At 32.7% G+C, this 23,334-nt stretch overlaps 1 protein-coding gene across 1 annotated transcript; it reads right to left on the minus strand.

The window, feature by feature from the left end:
• Positions 1–243: 243 nt before the first annotated feature.
• Positions 244–14,745, minus strand: LOC127708598 (uncharacterized). The gene is made up of 4 exons (XM_052213588.1): positions 14,657–14,745; positions 9,125–9,257; positions 3,599–3,852; positions 244–1,514 (listed from the first exon to the last, which is right to left on the minus strand). Exons 1-4 carry the CDS (start codon positions 14,691–14,693, stop codon positions 1,348–1,350), a joined length of 591 nt encoding a protein of 196 aa, XP_052069548.1. The 5' UTR covers positions 14,694–14,745; the 3' UTR covers positions 244–1,347.
• Positions 14,746–23,334: the final 8,589 nt, after the last annotated feature.

A 23,334-nucleotide genomic window follows, 5' to 3' on the forward strand; every position in this document is an offset into this window, starting at 1 on the left:
TTGCAAAATCTGCGTAGCAGTAGTTTGCTATTGAATATTGCATACATTTGGAAATGTATACCGAATACGCTGCTGGAGCTATTATATTGCTGCTAAGATGAGGAAAATTTATAATTTCAAAACTGAATTCGTCCCATTTATCAGTGATTGTTCTATTGAGATAACTGATTGAGTCAAACTCGAGGTAAAAGTTTAGGCAAGGGTGTTTAAGAAAATAATTCCCCCAAAAAAAATATAAACATATTTGTATATTTATAAATGATTTATTAATGAAAATGACAAATATGTATTTATTTTAGTTATATATATTTACATGTTTATAGTAAGTGGGGTTTTTTTCCTTACATTGTCTTGACTATTCTACTCTTCTTATATCAGCCCATTGCATTACCCTTATTAATAATATTATTATTATTGTAGAAGGTTTACACTGTTGACTCTATCATACATCCTTGTTAGTACAATGGTTAGTACACCTGTCATTGTGATGGGGAATCGAGGTGCGCGTCCTCGACTTGGATTATAGAAGATGATGTAGACTTACTCTTTAAGTTATTATAGAAATATTATAAAAGTTACAATTTGCAGTTTCTGAGATTTGTTTGTTTGGTGGACATTCGGTTTGGAGGGTATAAAATTTACATTTCATTTGTAACTCATAGAATTTTTATTTTGTTATGATTTATACTATATATTTATTAAGATACTACTAAGTAGTTTTTTAATTGAGATTATTTGTCAGTTATAATCTATGATCACATGGTTTTTAAATTTCAATATGTATAACATATGACTACCTGTAACGCCATTGTTTACTTTTTTTCTGTTGCTATTCTATTTTGCTGTGACCATTTAAATTTAACCTTGACATTTCATGGCATTTCAAACAAACTTCATTTTTTTTTTCTTTCTGAAACTGGACTTTTAATTAAACGTAATTATTGTGTTTAAAGAAATATATACTCCGCAAATTTTATTTTGAATAGGAACTTCAATTTTTCTTTTTGGTTTACTTTACACTGGGGTAATCGTGGATTTATGTTTGGATAAATTTCAACTAAATATATTTATCGATAATACAAATAGATGTTTAGCTTTTTATTATCTTCGATAGAAAGAGTGAAGCAATTGTAATCAAGTTAATGTTGAATACATCGTTACTTTCCAAAATTTTAAATACAAAACTAATACAAAAAAGATACTTGATGTTTGGTACCTGAAGTTGGAAAAATCATGTAACCCTTGAATTTATCGAATTTTACCAAATTTGGCATATTATTTTTCACATATATATGTATGTTTGATTTAAACACGCATTCAACGTGTCTGTTTTTAGCTAATAAAATGTTACATCAAAGAAAGTAATCTAAGAGCATTCTTTGTTGTATTTTTCTTTTTCTTTTGAGCCGCTGGTGCCGTGACTATTGGTGCAGGGCCTGGATAGTACACAACAGGCCCACAAGGTGGTGGGTTTCCTTGTAGTCCTCCATAAGGTGGTGGGTTTCCTTGAAATCCTGAAATGTTACGAATATAACATAATTATGACAAATACAGTAAGAGGGAGAAGAGACTACGGAGGCAATCAAAAATCATCAGTTGAGTAACACAGACTACAACATGTCAAATTAAAGTGAAATTGATCAACAACGCAAATACTTCATAGAAAAAAATAAAAATTGAAAAACACGAACCCGACCAAAAACCGTGGTGACATCATGTGCTCCAGAAGGAACAACAGTTTCTGCTCCACTAATGACGCACTTTTTGGACAAGGATATCATATATAGTGCTAGAAAAGAGTGTTTATTGTTCAACTAGATACTGAGATCGATCAAAATAAGAAAGGAGTAGGCCCAGTAAGACCCCTTTTTGGCCCCCAAAATATAGCAGTTTTACAAAATTGTTAAAATGTAAATTTTTAGCTATTTATTGTAAAGAAGAATACTTCCGTTACATAAATATGGGCTGGTTTTGACAATACAATGCACATGTATCGGGTACTAGCATCATTAAGTCATGCTAACTAAATTACTGAAATCTTCGAAATTTTAGCATTTTGGTTAATTTTTAGAGGTTTCCGTCTGAAATGGAAGTTGCCGCATTTGTGTTCATTCTTAATATTTATATGTAAGTTGTATTTGATGATAATACATAACATATGTAAAGGTTGAGAATGAACACGGATGCGGCCACTTTCATTTTTGACAAAAATCATCTAAAAAGTGACATATTATGGCATATTTGATAGATTTTTCATATTCAAGCTTGAATTTGAGCGTCGTTAATAACTAAATAAGTTCAAATCGTTCACATAAACTAATTGAATCGACTGAAGTAAACACTTAAGTGTTTAAAAAGTGTCCAAAAACTTTCATCAGATGAACCTAAATTTTGAGGCCATAATCGGCCCTTACCGGACCTACTCCTTTGAAATATGTTTCGTGATACAGATAAGATTAAATTGGTTAATCGTTTCTCTATAAATCTTCAATGGTGTAGAGTTCTTAGACTAGGGGATAAAAAATCCAGATGCTCGTACAAACTACTCCGTTTCTAAACAGTTCTATAAGATACCAACATTACCTTTCTTTTAAAAATGGCAGACTAATCGTACAAATATATTTGATTTAAGATGCCTTCGCTTTTTATTTCAAGGCCAAGCCGATCACTAGGAAAATGATAGGATGAGGGCAAAAATGTTTCTATGCAGGCAATACATTTGCTGTACATTACGTTGTCTAGTTTTGTTCGTAATATATGGTGATAATTGATAGTATTTGCACTATTATACATTTCAATATATTTTTATGACATTTCAAATATTTTGTTCTGCGTAATGAATGTAGACATCGTACTACATTATTACCCTATTATATTAAAAAAAAAATGGAGACATTTTACTGACTTTTAACCCTTATTACATTCAAAAAATGGAGACATTTTGCTGATTTTTAACCCTTATGGCATTCAAAAGATGAAAACATTTTGCTGCCTTACAACTCTACTTTTAGTATTCAATAGATGATAAAATCTTGCTGCCTTATAACCTTTATAATGTTCAATAGATGCAGAGAAATTAATTTAAATTTAAACAATATGTATTCAGATAAATCATCACATAATGATAAAATACATTTGAAATAAATATCTAATATTCAGATACAAGCAAAGTTGCTTTTACAAATTTGTCACTTTTATTAAAGAGATCGTGCTGCCTTAAAACCTTATCATATTCCAATCATGTAGACGACTTGCTGCCTCGCAACCATTATGATATTCAACAGATGCAGAGATCTTGCTAAACCATAACTCTTAAATAATATGCAATAGATTCAGACTTCGTGTTACCTTATAACCCTTATAAAAGGCTATGGATTAAGCCGTATTGCTGCCTTATTGGCCTCAATATTTCATCTCAGTAACGCAAAACGTATATTTAGTTTGTTTCAATGACTAGACAATTCTATCGACGGCATAAAATATGATATCATGGGTACTAAACTTTCTTATTAAATATATCATTCAAAACAGACCACAACTCATTTTTTTGTACAAATACAAAATACATTCTAATCAATGGGATATGTTAATAACTAACCCGCTGGTGTAACGTAGGACACTGTTGGCTGTGGATTCGGTACATAGTGCATCCCATTACCTTGCATAGGTTGCATATTCGTAGCAGGTCCAACAGCACATGACTGCATGTTCGGAACCATTTGCTGAGCATTTGTCATCATTTGTGGTGCTGCGGCTTTCTTATGCTTATATCTACGCCAAACGCAAATTGTAATCGCGACAATTAATACTATACCACCAGTCACTGCTACTCCAATAATTCCCCCAGTTGACCTAAGCCGAGAATAAGAAGAAAACACAAGAAATACAGATAGTATCAAATATAAAAAAAATGTGTAAAGTATTCCACGGATCCCTGTGTCTCACCTGCGATTGCTGCTGTCAGTGTAAAAGTGTAATGTTGACTGTCAAAAATTAGTCTAGTTCTATGACAGTTTGATGTAATCGACGTGTTACAAACTTTAACCCCAGACTGTATCTACTTGTTAACTTTAAACAACCATTTATAAGTAAAATATGGAAAAAGAAAAAGAAATATTTTCAAAATTTTACTTTCGATATTGTCGTTTGGTCATAATAGAGCCTCTGTCCAAATTTCATGAAATTCAATGAAGGTTTGAAAAAGATATAGATGACTGAAAAATATTTAACTTAGACTGTATGTAGTGTTATTTGTACAACAGCTATGTTCATCTATCAGTAAAATACGGCAAAATGAAAATAAATATTTACAAACTTTTGCTTCGGATATTGTGTTTTTTTTTTTGTCGTAGAAAACCCTCCATTCAAATATCATGAAACTTCATGAAGTTTGACAAAGTAATTGATGTCTGACAAAAATTTAGCAACAGACTAAATATTGACGCCGCTGACGACGACGGAATCTAGCATCGCTATGTCTCGCTTTCGTGATTATTATTAAGCTCAAAGATCGCTTAAGTTATCTATAACGATGTAAGTCATCAATAATCGCTAATAAATTTGTTTCTTGACAATAACTGAGATACCTAACAATTACATTACAATATTTTGACAGTTTTGACATGCAATCTCACGAAAAGGGTTCAATTATACAAATATTTTTTGTCTGTCAGCTTTCTCTTCTATTGTTTTGGTATCAACGTTTAAAAAATATTGATTACTCCATTTATGATTTTATAAAACTTGTCAAATAGTTCCTACATATGCAGGCTTATTTTTTTAAATACCGTGCTATATTTTCACAAATTTTTATGCATACCACGTTTTTGACAGTCTTTACATAATTTTCAGATGCTCATCCCAACCCCATTTCAAATGGGCAGCATTTATTCGAGCAATTATCTAACGTGATTTTCAATTAGATATTTTTTACCAAGATGATGATGATGATATGTAATGTACACAGAAGGGTTGAAGCATTGAAGACAGTTATATTCCTTCTGGTTTCTAAACTGTTGTGGATTTTATTGGGTATTTAACTTTTACGACATGTCATCATTATTGGCAAATATCTCGATATGCTTATACGCACGATACACTGGTTTAACCTAAACAGTTACACATTGTATGCCTGTACCAAGTCAGGCTCAGCTGGACTGTATGCTGTTTGTTCATGTTTGCCTTTGAAAGTTCGTTGCATTGATTAATACAGATGAGTTGGTGGTTAGTATGGTATCGTTTAACATTTAACTTCCTGAGTATCCTGACTTTTGTCAGACTATACATGTTCATAAACTAAACGAAAGAGATTGCTGCATATATAAATACTCTGGAGTCAATTTCCTTTGAAATAAAAGAATCAGTAGGAGTTTTTGATATAATTAATCAGTCCATTATTTCTACCGTCAGTTTCAATCTCCCTACTGTTTACATCGCTTTAACTGTACATAATTCTACACATATATATTATAAAATAAAGCGCAACATTGCATATTGATATTCTTATACGAGAGTATTTCACAGCCACCAGTATATCTCGGTACTACAAAATCAATGTTTTTTTAAATGTGAACTAACAGTGTATTTTCACTTATTTTTGTAGACAGTGGTCTGACAAACAAAATACTGTAAATACCTGATATTTTGTTGTAAATGTAATAGTGAGAACTATTTCCTGAAAATCACTACTCTCTGGGCAATATGTTCTTATTTTGGGCAACATCGTACTAGCATAGGGAAACAATCGTTCGAGTAGTAAACATTAGACACGTTATGTTAAAGTTTTGAAAATCACATTAAATTCTTTCAGTTTACAATCTAAACCAAAGACTTATTCTGTGAATCATTTCTTAACTCAATTGCCAATTTTCATTCCATCGAGAATTTTTTTTTCAGTATTTCATTTTATTTTTTTGTCAAAATTTTGTTTTTATTTTATTTACTTTCCTCAATATTTTGATTATTTTCAGTGGCAATTTCCTTAATTATTTCATGAAACTTTGCCAAGATACCTTTTATTTGGATTTCTTCAAGATGCTTCGTTTATTATTTGATGTGATTTTGCCTGATATTTACTACCGTATTTAATGAAAGTTTTTGGACTTTCACTCTAAGTTTGAAGTTCTTAATACTTTCTTAACTTTTTCAATTTAAACTTGTTGAGAAACTTGCTTGATATTTATATTCATTTATTTCGAATTGATATTCCCTCCAATATCATGTATGATTTCGTCAGAACACTTCCGTTATTATTTCCCGTGATTTTTCTAACATATTTCCCTTGGATTTTATCAACAACCTTTTAGTAGACGTGTTACGAAATGGTATACACTCGACGCTGAGGTTGACAAATTAGACTTTAAATGCGGGTGTCGTATCAAAACACAAAAGGGATTTAAATATCTTAACTACCTGTGTACCAATTGAATCTTGTGTTTAAACTGCATAGTACTGTTGTCCACGTATATTTGGTCCTTATAACAGACGTCCCTTTGATCTCTTTATTATGGACATTTCATTATAAATATTCACAATGGACCAAAGAGTCCATAACCACAATTCGTTGAGGAATAAAAATGATGAAACCCATAATATTTCTTCCTTTTGGAACACTAACAGGAGGCAAGAGTATTACAGAAAGGATATAAATTCCAGAAGAAAAGGGAGAAGGAAAGCCGAGAAAAAGAAGTATTATAGATGAGAGAAACAACCCTTATTCCCGCCCTCAATCAACCCTTATAAATTAAATCAATATTTACTTGCTATTTTTAATTTTTTGAGTGTTCGAAATCAGCAGCGACGGACCATTTAACGGGGTGTATACCAGATGTCAGAACTTTTGGACGTGTTGCAAACAATGCAGAACCGACTTATTTTATATTATGATGAAGGTCCGGCTGGCGGGGGCGCGGACGTGCAGGCGAGAGGTAGAAGAGGGTACCCGTTTTGAGTAATAAACTCCTGGCCTAGGAGCTTCTAAACTTTGTACAATGCAGCGGTATTTATATACATAAAATATGTGCAACTCCTTTTATGGATTCACTTTGGATATAGTTTGCCTTTTTTCGGAGTTTGAACCATCGTGAATTTTTGGCAATTGTACATATCATGCATAAGACCAACATGACACCTCTATAACCTCGCTTGCCCTTCTTAGACCTTGGGGATGATTTTATAATATAATAATCTGTTAATGTCTACTCAGGAAAAGCTTAGTTTCCCTTATATTATTTTCATGTAAAATATTACTGGTTCGACCCAACGAAATGAGAATCTTTAGAAAAAGACATCCTATATATATTCATGCACAGTTTTAAAACATTTCGAATTGTAGTTTTGAGGTCTGAAATTGTCGTACCCTTGTAACCACTCTTTCAAAAAGTCCGAAAAGTCTACGGCATGTTGTTCTTTCACTTTAACTTTAACTAATTCTCAGGAAAAAAAGTTTAAACTGAAATTGTAATTCCTATTGTAAGGGTTCTATGTTAAATGTGACTCGTTTTTCGCCTGTTTGACATTCTAAATACATATTTCAGCATATTTCTCTTTGAGGTTTCTGTGCATGCTGCAAGTGCACAAATACATGCTTAGATACCAATTCTTTGTGAAATCCATACATTAAATACTTCTTAGTCGACCGTAGAAAAATTGCGACAACTACGTGACTGTTGGCATAAAATGCCCACACCGTTAGCGGTAATTGACAGCAATTGTCATGCCATTTACAGACCACACACGGCACATTTTATTCCAGATACCGGCATTGCATACATACGCATGTTTTTGTAGAAATCATGTGCATTATATTTTTAAAATTCACACGCAGTAGTTTCATAGGACAACAGGATGATGCTCAACAGTTTAATTTACTGCCTTCAATTGACCAGGGATGGAATTAGATTTCCCACAGGATTTTGTCATTTTAGGTAATAAAATATACCGCATGTCGTTCTCCGATCGTTACCCTCTATAAGCGTCGTAAACTTAGAGCTACATTTAGATCAAGAGCAGAAAGAATATAATGTAAAAAGTGAACTTGCGATTATTGTTCGCGATTTCGGATATATGTTGAACACGCTACATGTATTAGCCGCTTAAAAACTTTCAAACTCAAAATCAAACAGACCAGACCGTGGAGCCTTGTGCGGGTTTAGTAGAGATCGAATGATGGTTTTTTGTTGTTCGTCGAGTGACAAGTATGTTTTGCATTTTCAGGACGAAGTTAGGTATAGTGGAGTGTCAGATTGATAATTATGCTCGAAGAACAGTAATTGATATAAAAAAAAATCAAACTGGTTTATTATGTGATTTTTTTTTTCAAATCTAAAAGTGCATACTTGAATTACCATCAACCCCTTCCCCCGCACACATGTACACCTTTCCCGTCCTATAAACATAAGCAATGATATCAGAAAATAATCTTTAAAAACTAATATGATTTCAAATGAACGAAAGAAGTGGTTAACATCACGCAAATTGAATTTTACCTGTTTTAATCGATAATCAATGTTTTGACACAGTCCCTACATTTTAAGTCTAATTTGACAACATCAGCGTCGAGTATATACCTTTTCGTAACACATCTACTACTATTTTATGTGATTTTGTCTAGACACACCCTTAAGTATACAATGTATCACGTGATTGTGTTCATACACTGGTTACCTTATGTTAATGTAGTATGGCATGTAATTTGTCGAGATTTTCTACCATACTCTTTTATTACGGAAATAACAGTTATATTTTGTATTGATCGAGTATAAAATACAAATTTTAGAGACTATTGAACTGAAAATAGTTCAGTATTAAATTAACCTCCTCATGATGGAAATAGTTCCTAAATCTTACTCTGCTGACATGTGTGGCTTTCAAATATGATATTCATTTGTTGCTTCAAACAAAAGAAACCAAATACAGTAAAACCTGTTTAAAAAGACCATTTCAGGTAAAGTAACAATGTGGTCTTATAAGACAGGTTAAACCTATATGAAATGCACTACAGAGGGACGTAAAATTAATGGTCTTATAACACAGTTATTTGCTTAATATAGATGGTCTCTTAAGCAGGTTTGACTGTTTTACTTCGTGCAAATTGCATAACTAGTGTAACAAAAACAGAACTTACAATGTCGTAGTCTTAGTGTAATAACAACATGGATCATATGAATATTTAAAGCAACATTCCTTGTAACAATACTTCGAACTATAGGAGCTGTAAGAAAGTATATAATAGTAGCATCTGGTTGCAGTGGCGACTCCTGAAAAGTAGAATATGAATATTTTTAAAACACTTGGATCATAAAAACTAACAAACCATGAACTTATTATTTTTAAAATGAAAAATTAAAAACCTACCTTAAGTAAAAGAAAAACATATGTAACTGATTTCCATACACATTGCATTTATTTCTGGAATATGCGTCATTAGAAACGCTCGTCACTTGAATAATATTTTTTGATAGAATTAAACACAAAATGTTCAAAATTATTTATTGTAAAGAAAGCATAAAAACCACAAAGGCTGAAACACAACAAACAAGACTCTCTAGGGTTAACTTTTTCTTAGGGCTAACATCTTGGGTTTAGAATAGTCGCTTTATATACTGACGGACTTTAAAAACGCAACACACATTTTGGTGATTTTGTTTTTACCAAATCATAATTGATCCTCACATAACTACTATTCATGATTCCCTTACTTCTTTCTGTTTAGAAAAAATCAATACCTGCCTTACCGGATGTAATTGAACAAAACGGGTTATTGAAGTCGACCGAATTTCTTAAAGCAATATTTGAAACCCATTAACGAATTTTAAGGGTTTTCATACCCACACTTAAATAAGTAAAAAAAATGTTGCATTTCCATATTGCTGAGACTGAACAATGAAAATCTGAATCACGCCAGAAGAATATTGCAGGCAGGAATACGTGAACATGCTGTTGCAAGACAATTCCTCGTCAGACACTCTTCTTACTGTCCTTACAACAACGGTACAGGCAGACGGAATTTGTTGATGACCACCCATAACAATCTGTTGTGACAATGCCTCTTCAAAAAAATTTGATTACGTAATGTCATTTGCACTACATCTTTACGACCGCAACGTCAACTGATTATCAAGTCGTAGAATGCCACGGCAGAAAGATTTATGTCATATTTTTTTTCTATATACTGAAATGCCAAAGTATAGACTTCAGAAAAACATTTTAAACCCTAAAGTTTTACTCGCATTATTGCCAAAATACACTGTAATGGGTGAGTCAGAGGACAAATCAGAAAGTACAAAACAGAACTCAAAACATGCCCAACAGAACTAATAGAAAAGAAAGGATATGGGGTATTCATCCATGACACAAACTCAGTATATGCACAGCAAAAAACACAAAAAGCAAAGGAACTTTATTTCTGTTCTTCATCACAAAGGCACAGTGAGGCTTCCAACACGGAACAAAAAAACTCTCATCTTATAACTGCAAGTTTAAGACGGCCCCTAGCACCGGTTTGAGTCGGTTTTTTTTTTTTTTGCAAACTGACGATCACACAACAAACTGTGAATTGAAGAACAAAATCATGGAGTAATATCAATAAAATAAATATGGAAAGAATTCAAACAGAATGGTTTTTTTCCAATCACAGAATATGATTTTTATTATTATTAATTAAAAAAAAAGAAACACTTACAAAAAGTATTGCCAATCATTGCTCCTTTAATCAATACATATGTCTAATACATTTGAAATCATAAAAAAAAGTAAAAAGTACTGTCATAATTTAGCCCGACAATCACACTGAAGCGTTCCAAAACAATATAAACATATTGACAACCACGGGGCACATCGAGATATATATGTTAGATAACTTGGCACGAAATAACGTATGCATAGGGCAAATAATTCGGTTAAGACTATGTAAGATGTAACACCACCAACTCGGGCCTAGTTGACATTTCTGTCAATCATTTAGGCGTTGGTTACACTCAGTCATTTCATTCGACGGCGACACATCCATTGATAGGGAAAAACCAGGGTTTCAGTGCATACCACGTATTTAAATATTAAACTTGACGTTATCAATTCATCTTTCGAAATGCAAACTTTTTTAGACAATGAAGTAATGAATGAAATTAATGTTTATACATTTATTTTTCACGAATTGCATAAATTATTTAAAATTGAGAATTAAAAAGAATAATCTACTGTTGCGTTTCTAAAGTCCGTCAATATATATATTAAAGAACTAGAACATTTACAAAACTAAATGTATCATAGATAGAATTAATACCAGTATTGAAACCGTGGTTACTGATCAGGTGATTCCTTGGGGAAATGGTATCAATGCAGCAGTGGTACGGACCTAATGATAGTAAACAGTTTCTGATACTGATTACTCAAGTCAAGACACTTGTCTCTATGAAATCGACAAATAAGCTTATGACAAATGTTTGGGATCTTTAATACATGTTTAATGAGTAGTGTTACGTAACCGCGTGGAGGCGAGATGGACCATTAAACAGACATATTCATAAGTTATAACGCCCGTATCTCCTGGTTTTATTATCAGATTATTACATGGCATTTTTCATATCATATGTATTATCAGTACAAAGTTCAAAATCATCCGAAGAGTCGAAGACTCGAGGGCTGATATTGACCGAGGGCTGATAATACATCTGGTATGAAAAATGACATGTCATGATCTTCTTATCATATGCTTCAATAATGGAGAAAAATAACAGTTTAATATATCGATCCTTTTAAGTGGTTTTGAAGTAAAAGTGGTGCTCGGTGGAATATGTGGATTGATATTTCAATGACTATTTACTATGACTTCTTGGGAGCAATCATGATTAAAAATCGGAAGGGCAGACAAAGTATGATCATGACTTTCTGAAACAGATTGTGCAAACCAGTCACATACATGTACTATTTTGTTTAAACATTTCATATGTCAAATGTCGAATTACACCATATTAGCAACTGATTTAATAGACTTTTATCGTAAAAGAGTTTTCAAAAAACAGATTGTATCTGAAAAAAAAAACCTGGACTAACGAGTTTTTTTTAAAAGGCAGAAGGTTACAGGTAGCAGGTAATTTTTCTGTATCAACTGGTTAGATTTGACATATGTCATTAAATGAAAGTATGTCTCATTAAATCACAGTGTATGTTACAACATGATTATATGTTTTAAACTAGTTGTAACGAATCTGTGTAATGGAAACTGAACGATGAATACAATTCATGTTTCACACGACCAAGTTTTGTAATTACATTTTAAAATGAATCTGTTTCACCAACAACATTGTCTGTTTAATTTCATTTTGTTGTGAAATTCGTTTCATCACCAGAACTCTAGAAACTTAACTAGTTTATTTGAGTTCTATAAAACATCAAATCAAATTGCAATTGTATTGTTTAATTTGCAAGGAAAAGTAATCAAATAACGAGTATGAATGTGACTGTTAACTTTACTTCTGACTTTATTTTACTCATTTTATTAAATCTTTACCCATTAAGTTATTAGAAAAAACATTAAAAAGGTGTATAAAAAAATAATTTAAGAACCGTAACAATAACTGACCAGAATGTTTTTGACAGTTCTTTGAAAATATGATTTAGATATCTAAGGCAATCGTCTTGGTTAAGTGTTTGTGCTCTGTTTATTTGTGAGTTTAAATTGTTGTGGCCACTGCATTGCTATTTTGACTTTTTGATGTATTTACAATTGTATAAAATGAAGAACTCTAGATTACAAATTTCTCAGTCAAAGCGACGTTCGACTGTTTTGTCAATTTTTCTCAGATTTCTTTTGTTGTATAGCTCCTTAAGTATTTATACATACACGGTTTTCACATTTCTAGAATAGTGCTGTGGACGCACACAATTCAAAAAGCGTAAAAAGCGTTTTTTTTTTCAGGGAATGTTAGCTGCATATTTACTCTAAACGAAAGGCGAAAGATACCAAAGGGACATTCAAACTAATAAGTCGAAAATAAACTGACAACACCATGGCAAAAAAAGAAAAAGACCAAAAGACAAACAACAGTATACAAAACATAACATAGAAAACTAAGACTGAGGAACATGAACCCCACTAAAACCAGGGGTGAGCTCAGGTGCTCCGAAAGGGTAAGCAGATCATGATCCGCATGTGGCACCTGTCGTGTTGCTCACGTACAAACCTGGTGATAAGTTTAATTCTATATGTCACATTCGGGGAAAGGAGGGCGGGATTGTGGTTACATGTACGACGATTGGAATATATCCATCGTCATCTGTGAAACAGATATTTCATAACGGTCAACCACCTCGTGATGGCGTTCGTAAAATTTTCGAAGGGATGATTTTTACTTCACCACATGGAACCCTTAGTTTAATAGCTTTCATGTTAGTAGAGGAAAATCGTGATAGGAAACGCAATCCCTGGAATATCTTTTCCACAGGGAGATATATACTCCATATGCAGGCGCTGCTTGAATATTGCTACAAACAAAATAGAAAGTTCACAATTGGAAAGCTATAATCATCTCTTTTGTCATAAAGTTTTGTTCTCAACCAACCCTCATTGTCAATTTCTAGATGTAAGTCACGATACGAGACAGACTTAACTGTATATGTTATATCATTTATTTCTAGTTCGATAGGATAGATGCGTTCAACATAGTAATCAAACTTTGAACTATTTAATCAGAGGACATCACCTATTAGTATATAGCGGAAAGTGTAGTTAAAGGATAATGCTAGCTTATTTTCGTTCTTCCTAAGAAGCTCCTGTATGAAGTCAGCATAAATAACCAAATGAGCTGAATAAATATATGCATTCTACCAAATATTTCCATAACAATAATACAATGATGGAACTATCAGATAATACAGACGGAGTATGCAATGTTGAGTTTTTTTTTTTTGAAGATTCGTGGACTTTAGTCGATGAAAAAAGTTAAAGAAATGTGATATATATTTTTGCATTGTTAAATTATATATGAACTATTTTGATCATGCCTAATGCCTTATGTGCGTATTGGGTTTATTGTGTCATAGAATAACTGTGTTGTCAAGCAATTAGCGATATTTCAGCCTTATCACTTATTTCTACTACCAACTACAAGTACTAATTTTTATCTCTTTCTCCATGTACTATCTACAGTTTTTAACAGTGAAATAATATATCAACACTAGAAGACAAAATTGACAGTTTTGCTTGTTTTCGTGACTATTCAATATTTTTACTTAAAATATTTTTTGTTGTTTTTGTTTAGCTTAATTACTTCCCTCTTTAAGACCTTATTAACATATAAGGGTTGATATTTTTTTTGCATCCGGTTCGGAACAGACGTAAACTACAAGTAACGTCAACAGACCTTATTGCAATTTGTCTATGGGGAAAATGCAGTAGCATAATTAAATGATGTTTATTATACCTAAACGCACCAAAGCATGTGCATTGTACAGTAAAGACACAACAAGGTACATTAACAACCAGTTCATGCAAAGTTGTCAGACGAAAGACTTTGGCAAAAAATGTATAAAAGACAGCGGTCATTATGTAAAACAATGACACTTATTAAATAAATTATCATATATAAATATAAATTCATAATAAAATTCTTGTGCAAATAATAAATGTAACTTGGTATATGAGTACAATTGTACATACCAAAAAATATCTGAAATATCAGAAAAAATCCATGCATTTTGAACTTTCAAATGTCCGTCTCTTCCTGTTTTAATTGTAGTTAGCAGTAGGTTAAAAGTTAACAATAGAAATTCGATATTTGTTTTTATATGTTTATTGAATGATAACACAGACATATCATATATCACCTTGTGACATTGCTTTCTTATTGTACCGTATCGAATTGATGAGAGGCAACTCATTTGAAAGACAACATTTTGTAGAGATTTTTTTAATACAGCTCGCAATCATTCGTCCATGTATAGGAAAAAGTATATTTGAAAGTTTTCTGGAAATGAACTTTGCTCTGTAAAAAGCAATATCAGTCTAAAAATTCTGGTACAGCGAGTTATTTTTGTAACCTTGTCTCTTTTTAAGCAAGTACTTCTGTAAAATCTCACCTTTTTTATTAACGTCAATAGTTTATCTATATAGGTAATCATACTGGTACTAAGTAATAAAAAGTTAGTTCTGTATGCGTAACTTTGTTTTGTGAATATTTCTGTGTTCGTGTGTACGTACCTATGGTCTTAAATCCATTATCTGTCGAGAAATATGTAAGCAATCTTTGAAAACAACTTCTATAACTGAATATTGAAGAGCACATGTATCTGTAAATGGTATTTACATGCAAAAATTAAGCTAGCTACCAATGTATGTCTGAAGAATATATTTAAAATCTCAAATTTGATTAAATATATGCTTAAACGCAATATACATGATACAGAACTACAAAAGCTCCATAGAAAACAATACACAAAGTCTGGAATAGTAATGAATTATCATCAGTGTGTGTGTATTCTTTACTGGACGTCATCTCATTAAAAATCGAAATGAGTCACGAAAATGGCCGATGGGTATGTGAACCCGTAATGATTATAAATATAAACAGACATGTAAACATGAAATATATAAATACAACAGTAAACGTTCTTTTTGTTTTCATTTTGATTGATCTCATTTCATAGATAAAACATATAAATTGAATATAACCATTTACTTATATCCTGTATAAGACTAATTTCGATCTTCATACTGCATGCATTACCTAGTTTTGCGTTTTCAGATGATAAACGTTTCAACCACTGGACAAGCTGAGCGCATGTGCAACCCATCTCCATCAAAAGTTAGCTTTCTTGGCTTAACTAAAGGTCGCATGAATAAAGATTCAAATAAGGTTGACTTTTGATTTGCAAACCATAATACATCAGGGATGATTTTGAGTTTGTTTTGAAAACTATGAACCAAACTGGCTGATAATAGCGAACTATTCTTTTTCAATATTCCGGGTTTATTAATGTTTCAAACAAACAAAACTCATTAAACCGTAGTTAATGCTTTTTAGAATTCTTTACATTTATCAGTTTCAGATGCTCATATATTTAACATGTGCTTGTCGTGATATTTTGTAAAAATGTACAAAAAAAAATTTCATGCGCACCAGTCTCGTGATTGTCATAAAGAATTTTACATAAATAACCACGTCTCTGTGTAATTGCAATTTGAAGTACTCATTAGCATAAAATTAAAAGGAATTACATGCAGTTATGCTCCGGACCGTATGAGTATTTGGACCATACGCGTATGGTCATGACCATTTAAATGCGTATACTCATATGGTCGGACCATATGAGTATATACTCGTTTGGTTATTAACAGGCCGGATCATATGAGCATTTAGACCATATAGGTATTTTCTAAAATAAATTCTTATGGTGTATCTGTTATCTTGCCTTCTTTATTGTCCATAATTGAAACCACGGGCGTTTTGGGCATTAACCTAGTTTTTTGTTTTTTTTTCGTTTTTCCCACGGTGTTAAATTAGTTTTTTTAAGACTCATTTTCTTCTAATTTTTTCTTATCCTGTAACAACTAAGTAACGTGTTCTTGATCCTATTTACATGCTCTTATTAAAACACTAGTTTATGCGTGCTGCTCGCGATTCTTATGTTTCTATATGAAAGAGGGACATCACGTATAAACTACTGTTATTGTATACTAAGATCGTATGAATACGAGCAAGAAAACAATAAATAACTATCAATAAAATATTAAAGAATTTTTTTTTTTTTACTAAAAACAAACTTAAACACCAAAATAAGGAGAGAAAGGTTCAATGCCCCAATTGCCTGCGAGTAAACAAGTTGAATTCTTTTTTTAACAGTTCATTTTGATATTTCTTGAAGTTATGTTTAAGTCGACATATTAAATATCGTACGGAAAAATCGATAATGGCCTTTTACTATATTTTTAACGTGTAAGTAAAATTCACTTTATTTCATCAATCATTTAATAATGATTACCATATGATTAAATAAGTCAAAATTTCATAATTTATGACACCGTGAATGGTAACTCATCAACGTACAGATGATCGGGCCATATGAGTAAATACAAGTAATACGCTCATGACCATACGCGTATGGTCCAAATACTCATATGATCCAGAACAGTTACAAATTGTCTGTCAATGAATGAACCAGTGCTTCATTGACAAGAATTGCCAGTTTTCATGCGTAAGGTCGGTAGTTCTTCCCGGGTGCTCCAGTTTCCACTAACAATAAAAACTGGTCATCATGACATTGCTGAGAGCTATACACCAACTAACAATCAAACAAATAAGCATTTAATATATGGAGAACGTTTTAAATGATATCTTATAGTAAATATCATCTGTATAAAGAGTTATTGGTTATGTTAAAAAGGGACATTGATTGTTGAAATACGCACTTAGTGCAGTGATATGATCTTGCCTTGGACGGGGAATAACAAGACAAGTCAATACTAAAATAAACTGAACATCTTTATTCTCAATCATCTTTCATCAACTCAAAACAAAAACAGTATTCGGGTCCGACCTTACACCCTAATAACCTGAAATAGCCCGACCTCGAACCGGATTCAACCGTACTACATAACAGCAGTAACATTTGTACAGTTAATTGTATTACTACCGCTGGTTCGATACTTCTGCCGGTGGACTGTTAGTGCCAGGCGTATGATATCTCAATGTTATGTTCTCCCTTCTGAGCATTAACATATACTCTGTCCAACCGAATAGGTTTTGTCATATTTCTATTTATATGTAACTGGCTTGCTAGCTCAAAATATGAGACAGGGGTGTGTAACTGATACAAAAACACATTAACAATAAATAGTTATACTCTGCAAAGTCGATCGACCAGGATAAAGCAGGACTGCTCAAGTAAATTGAGGACATGTCGGATGGACGCATTTATTGTAACATTGAATGTTAAAAGTAAAATAGCAAAAATACCGAACTCCAAGAAAAATTCAAAACGGAAAAACCTTTATCAAATGGCAAAATCAAAAGCCAAACACATCAAACGAATGGAAAACAACTGTCATATTCTTGACTTGATACAGGCATTTCCTCATGTAGAAAAGGGTGGATTAAACCTGGTTTTATAGCTAACTAAACCTCTCACTTATATGACAGTCGCATAGAATTCCATTATATTGACAAACAAGTGTTAGCAAAACAAACAGACATAATAGGTAAAATTTATGTAATTTATGTTTCTTAATTCATGAATTTGTTAAAGATAGACGAACACGTGTTTTTTGTTTACTACATGTAATGATACATGTGGGTACGTATATTAAGATGTTTTGATTGGCTGATAAAGTACGGACAATTCAACAGATATAAGATCATATTTGTTTGTCGATTGGATGAATTATGGCCACAATAAAGTATATTTATGATAAAAAAATATTATTATGTTAATAGCACGGAATTTGATTTCGCGCGAAAACATATTTCTGTTTAATGTTTTCATAATATTGGTTTTTCGAGTTTCTGTGATTGTGCAATACGGTTCCTTGAGAACGACTCGTATTCAATTGAAGTTTATTATAAATGTTGAAGACGACATACTGGACTTGTTGGATAAGGAACAAAAAAGATGTTCATCGAAACGTGAGTCCCGCCCCTCGCGAGGTTAATAATTCTGAACTTGAAAACTCAGAACCAAGGAATTTGGCAGATACTTTTGAACTTCAAAAAATATCTGGACGTTAAATTGGTCCATCTAAAAGCTGATTTATTGGACGAGCTATCTCCGTTTCTCACAAATTTCAGGAAGACAAAGACGTTAAATTTAAAATTGAAGGTAACCATGTTCAATTCCACTTCAATGAAAAACTCCTAACATGGATTAATATAAAAAATAAGGAGATAAGGTATGATTGCCAATGAGACAACTATCCACCAAAGTTCAAATAAAGTGGATGTTAGCAATTATAGGTAACCGTACAACCTTCAACAATGAGCAAAACCAATACCGTATATGCGGCTATAAAAGGCCCCGACATGAAAAATATGAAACAATTCAATAGAGACTAACGGCCTAATTTATAACAAAACAATTAACAAAAAACAAATATGACAGACATAAACCAACAACAACCACTGAACTACAGGCTCCTGACTTGGGACAGGCACATACAGAATGTGGCGGGGTTAAACATGTTTGTGAGCGCTCAACCCTCCCCCTAACCTGGGACAGTTTTGTAACAGCACAACATAAGAACAAACTATAAAAGTCAGTTAAAAAGGGCTTAACTCATCAGATCGATACAAAGCAGAAAAACATCAAACATAAACACAGACCGGACGTGGCAGGGTATTTATCCATCCCTCATCCCTTACAACAAAAAGGACAAAAAAGTACAGATCTGGGAGTTCTCGCAGTTACTGACTGCTAGTTCAAAGCCAATAACAACTAATAAAGAAAAATCATATATCTAAAACTAAAATATAAATCAATACACATCCAACATCCAATGTATTTAGTGTAAAGACGTCATTAACAGAAAAACATGACCTTGTGCAATGTCGCCAAAATAAAGGATCAACAGATTGTAGTACCGTTGAAGTGCATATGTGTATAACAAAACTATTAGTATGATTTTAATTCACTGATAACAAAATCAATATTTATACCAATAAAAACAATATTCAAAGAAGATCTAATTACCGTGTTGAATTTGTAACCTTTTAGAATTAGTTTATTTCAAGGATTGATAAGTTTACCCGTATCGTATATAAATTTCCGGGCTCGGTAAATAACATCAACGTAACCTTTAGGATGTGCTATTCCGTCTGAAATAAGATTTTTACAGGTACAGCCAAACTTGCAAATCAAATCTTTGTATATATGGAAGAATTTAGCAAAGTAAATATGGTAACGAAATCCTTGACCTAATAATTTACCAGTAATACATTAATTACGCTCATTGAAATCCAAAACGTCACTACAGACACGGGCATAACGAACGAGTTGGGATACATAAACACCGTAAGATGGTGCCAGAGGAACATCACCGTCCAAAAAAGGAAAATTAACAATAGGGAAAGAAAAATCTTCCCTTTTGTCGTAAATTTTTGTGTAGATTTGCAATTAGATTTATCGAACGACCATTTAAATAAATAGGAAAACTTTTATTTGATAAGATTGTGTAAAAGTGTAGTGTAAAGAGTGGAAAAGTCAAAACTGTCAACCCGTTTTAGATAAATTACGTGCTTTTGATGGTCCTTTTGATTCAAAAGGACCATCAAAAGCACGTAATTTATCTAAAACATCCAAAGAAATTTTTACACTCCAAAAATGGTTAATTCCACTACTTTCATATGTTTTATTACAAAAATAATGATCAGTTCTTTGATAGTAGTTAAGGAACTCGTTTAAAGCACTGAAATTCTAGTAGTAGAATACTTAGTAGATGCCGAGATGAAGCGATATTTTACGGTTTTTTGTGTAGTTTAGGTAACCAATACATAGTGGGGACCTTCAAATGTTCAGAAGAGGCCTTAAGCTGAGCTGTGGTTGTGACATGATTATTTACTATATGACTCTCTGTGGAGCGTACGGCCTTGAATGTAGTTGAATGTATAAATATCATTCTTAAGGACTTCCGTGAAGTATTTACGTCACCACCATCATATTGTTGGCTACTTTGTCGGTCGGTACGAACACAAAACGCTTTGCGACTACTAGTACTTGAATTTTGTTTTTAATCCTAGAAATGGGCGTATTACTTATTCTTTTTTTTTTATTTCTAAATTATTTTCGAAATGTGATATGCGAATATCAACAATATTAAGACATTTATTCGGATAGGAATCAAGTTAAATTTTGTTACATTTCTCCCGTTTACACCATTTTTTACAATAGGATAAAAGAGCATCTTTAATAAGCTGACGACACTCTTCCCAATTTATTTTCGACGGTGGATGATATTTTGGTCTTTTTCATAAAGTTTATAACCTATCGGTCTTGTACGATATTGAGGTCCCCTGTAATTATATGGCAATAGTGATCATATCTTAACTTTGATGTTTCACAGTCTCATGTCGAAGGATCATTATTTTCTATACTGACGTCTGATATAACTGACGTATGATAAAACATTAAACTTCTACTGGTTTTTTTTTATACGAATAAGAAATTATAGGTGGCTCTATGTTAACAAAATATGGAGGTATAAAGTTATATAAGCTGTCTAAATCCTCCTCTGATTCTAATATGGCTTCCATCACTGCAGAATTGAGAGCTTAAGTTAAATAGAATAAATCAACACACTTATACGTATTGCTCATAGTTACGCTAGGGGCTGGGCTACCTTTAGAGAGTACACGAGAGTCCAACGACATAGCTGACAACGAAGAGGATGAGAAGAAAATCCGTCTAGCCAAAAATATAATTGCCCTTAAGGCAAATAAAAGGGAAACTAAACCAAAGAATTTTCCATAGACTTGACCAACTAAAAGGATAACAGGAATCTCCAAAAATATAAAACACAGTAAAACATACCACTTCAACCACATAACACAAACACATGGCCCCTTTGGAAAGCTGAGACTGCTCTTAATCCTGCTAACGCTAAAATGTTTGAACACAATCAACAGCCCTTTCGAACAGGCGCCGCACGACGTGAGCCGTTCCCATAGGACCTTTGCCCCTGTAAACTATATGGCTACTGGAAGATGACATTTCCACTCAGATTCTCTCCATCAACAAATTTTAGTTCAGTCAACACTAAAAACAACAACCAGTAATTCAGCAAATGATGAATATGTTTTTTCATTTTTTATACTTAGATCAAAATAAGGAATTCCTTGTTAAATTGCATATATTATTTCAAGTACATTATTCTGAAAATAAAGTAGAGGTTAAATGTAGAATTTGGAAACAGTATAGAAACTATTGAATTTATAATAGATACAATAACAAACGGATATGTCATCCCCTTTTAGACCGTTCTAAGAAAATGTGCAGGAAAAATAGCAAATCTGCATTAAAGAATAGTGAATAGGTAGAAGAAATTATTTCCGATCTGTTAAAATCGGGGTATATTTATAACGTTCCTTTCGTCCTTTCGTAGTTAACCCTTTTAGGAAATTAAAGCAAACAAGAAAAGACTTAGTTTGAACCTCAGTTTATTAAACAGACATGTTAAATAAAGTGCTGCGCTATGAGCGCATGATACGCCCGTCACCCTTTTAGCTCGTCTTTATATGCTTTAATTAAATTGATTTGATCAACTAAAAATACTGTGAGCATTACTCAAATAGAACCCCCCCCCCCCCCCCCCCCCCCCCCCCCCCCCCGCAACACCCCAAATAAAAAGAGAAAATCAAAAAAAAGACATGTATACACAGTGGTATTCATTGCACAAAACGTGACGATTTTTTCAATGAATAAAGTTTCATCACTCCGCAATGTGACTTAAGAAATTTATAAAAAAAAAAGAACAAAAAGGTGCTTATTGTTACGTTTGTGGGTCTTTTTATTTGGTTCATTTATTTATTTCATTATTAGTGATTTTTAATTGTTTTCTCAGAAAGATTGATTATTATTATTTTATTACTTTCCGAATTTTTCATTAATTACATTTTTGTGACGTAACAAACCTCGCATTAACATTCAAAATATTTCTCCCTTCTCAACCAATTAGAGAGCTCGATTAAGTTCCCGGAGAAATTTAGCTCGTACAGTGATTGTCTTCTGGAAATCATTCCCAGCTCAGATTCTCAGGTGTGTAGACGTAAAGGTAAAGAGGGAACTTTCCACCATGTGCGCGATTTTTTTAAGTCCGGTCTCGATGAGGAATCTCGCGCTATTTTTGTGTTATGTTTAGTGTATTGAAGAAAATGTGTATTTCGGCGTTTTCTAGGTAAGAAGTCCCATTTGATGTATATTTTGGTTGACTAAAACTGGCTAGTTTTGGGTCAGGGTTTGCATTGAATATTTAAGCGGAAACTTTGAATATTTACGTATTGAGACGTGGTTTATTTAGAAAGCCAGCAGTTCGCGAGTTAAACGAGTTAAATTATGAGCTGAGTTTTTGAATAGTTCTTTGAACTGAATAAAAGTTGTCAGTTTGCGAATATCGAGATTCGATTCACTGTTCAGCTTGTCAGTTGTTTAGGTTAAAGTTATTTATAGATAACTGGAAAAAAGATTAATGTTCGGGGTCATTATTTGTTGACACTTTTGTACGTGTTACAAAATCATACATGTACTTTGAGACGCAGCTGAATTATAATGTCTAATAACAATTGTGTGTTGTTTAATAAAAGTCGTACTTTACTGAATGTAACGCCTTGTCCCTGGTCTGAGTTAAGTCGTGTG

This window comes from Mytilus californianus, unplaced genomic scaffold (assembly GCF_021869535.1).
Source record: "Mytilus californianus isolate M0D057914Y unplaced genomic scaffold, xbMytCali1.0.p SCAF_7, whole genome shotgun sequence".
NCBI classification, from domain to species: Eukaryota; Metazoa; Mollusca; class Bivalvia; order Mytilida; family Mytilidae; genus Mytilus; species Mytilus californianus.

Excerpts from the sequence above, each read along its gene's own strand:
- LOC127708598 (XM_052213588.1), bottom strand. The coding sequence starts at position 14,693 with ATGCATGGATTTTTTCTGATATTTCAGATATTTTTTG. Across the intron at positions 9,258-14,656 it reads GATATTTCAGATATTTTTTG|GAGTCGCCACTGCAACCAGA; the intron begins GTATGTACAATT and ends TCTACTTTTCAG. Across the intron at positions 3,853-9,124 it reads TACACTAAGACTACGACATT|GTCAACTGGGGGAATTATTG; the intron begins GTAAGTTCTGTT and ends TTCTCGGCTTAG.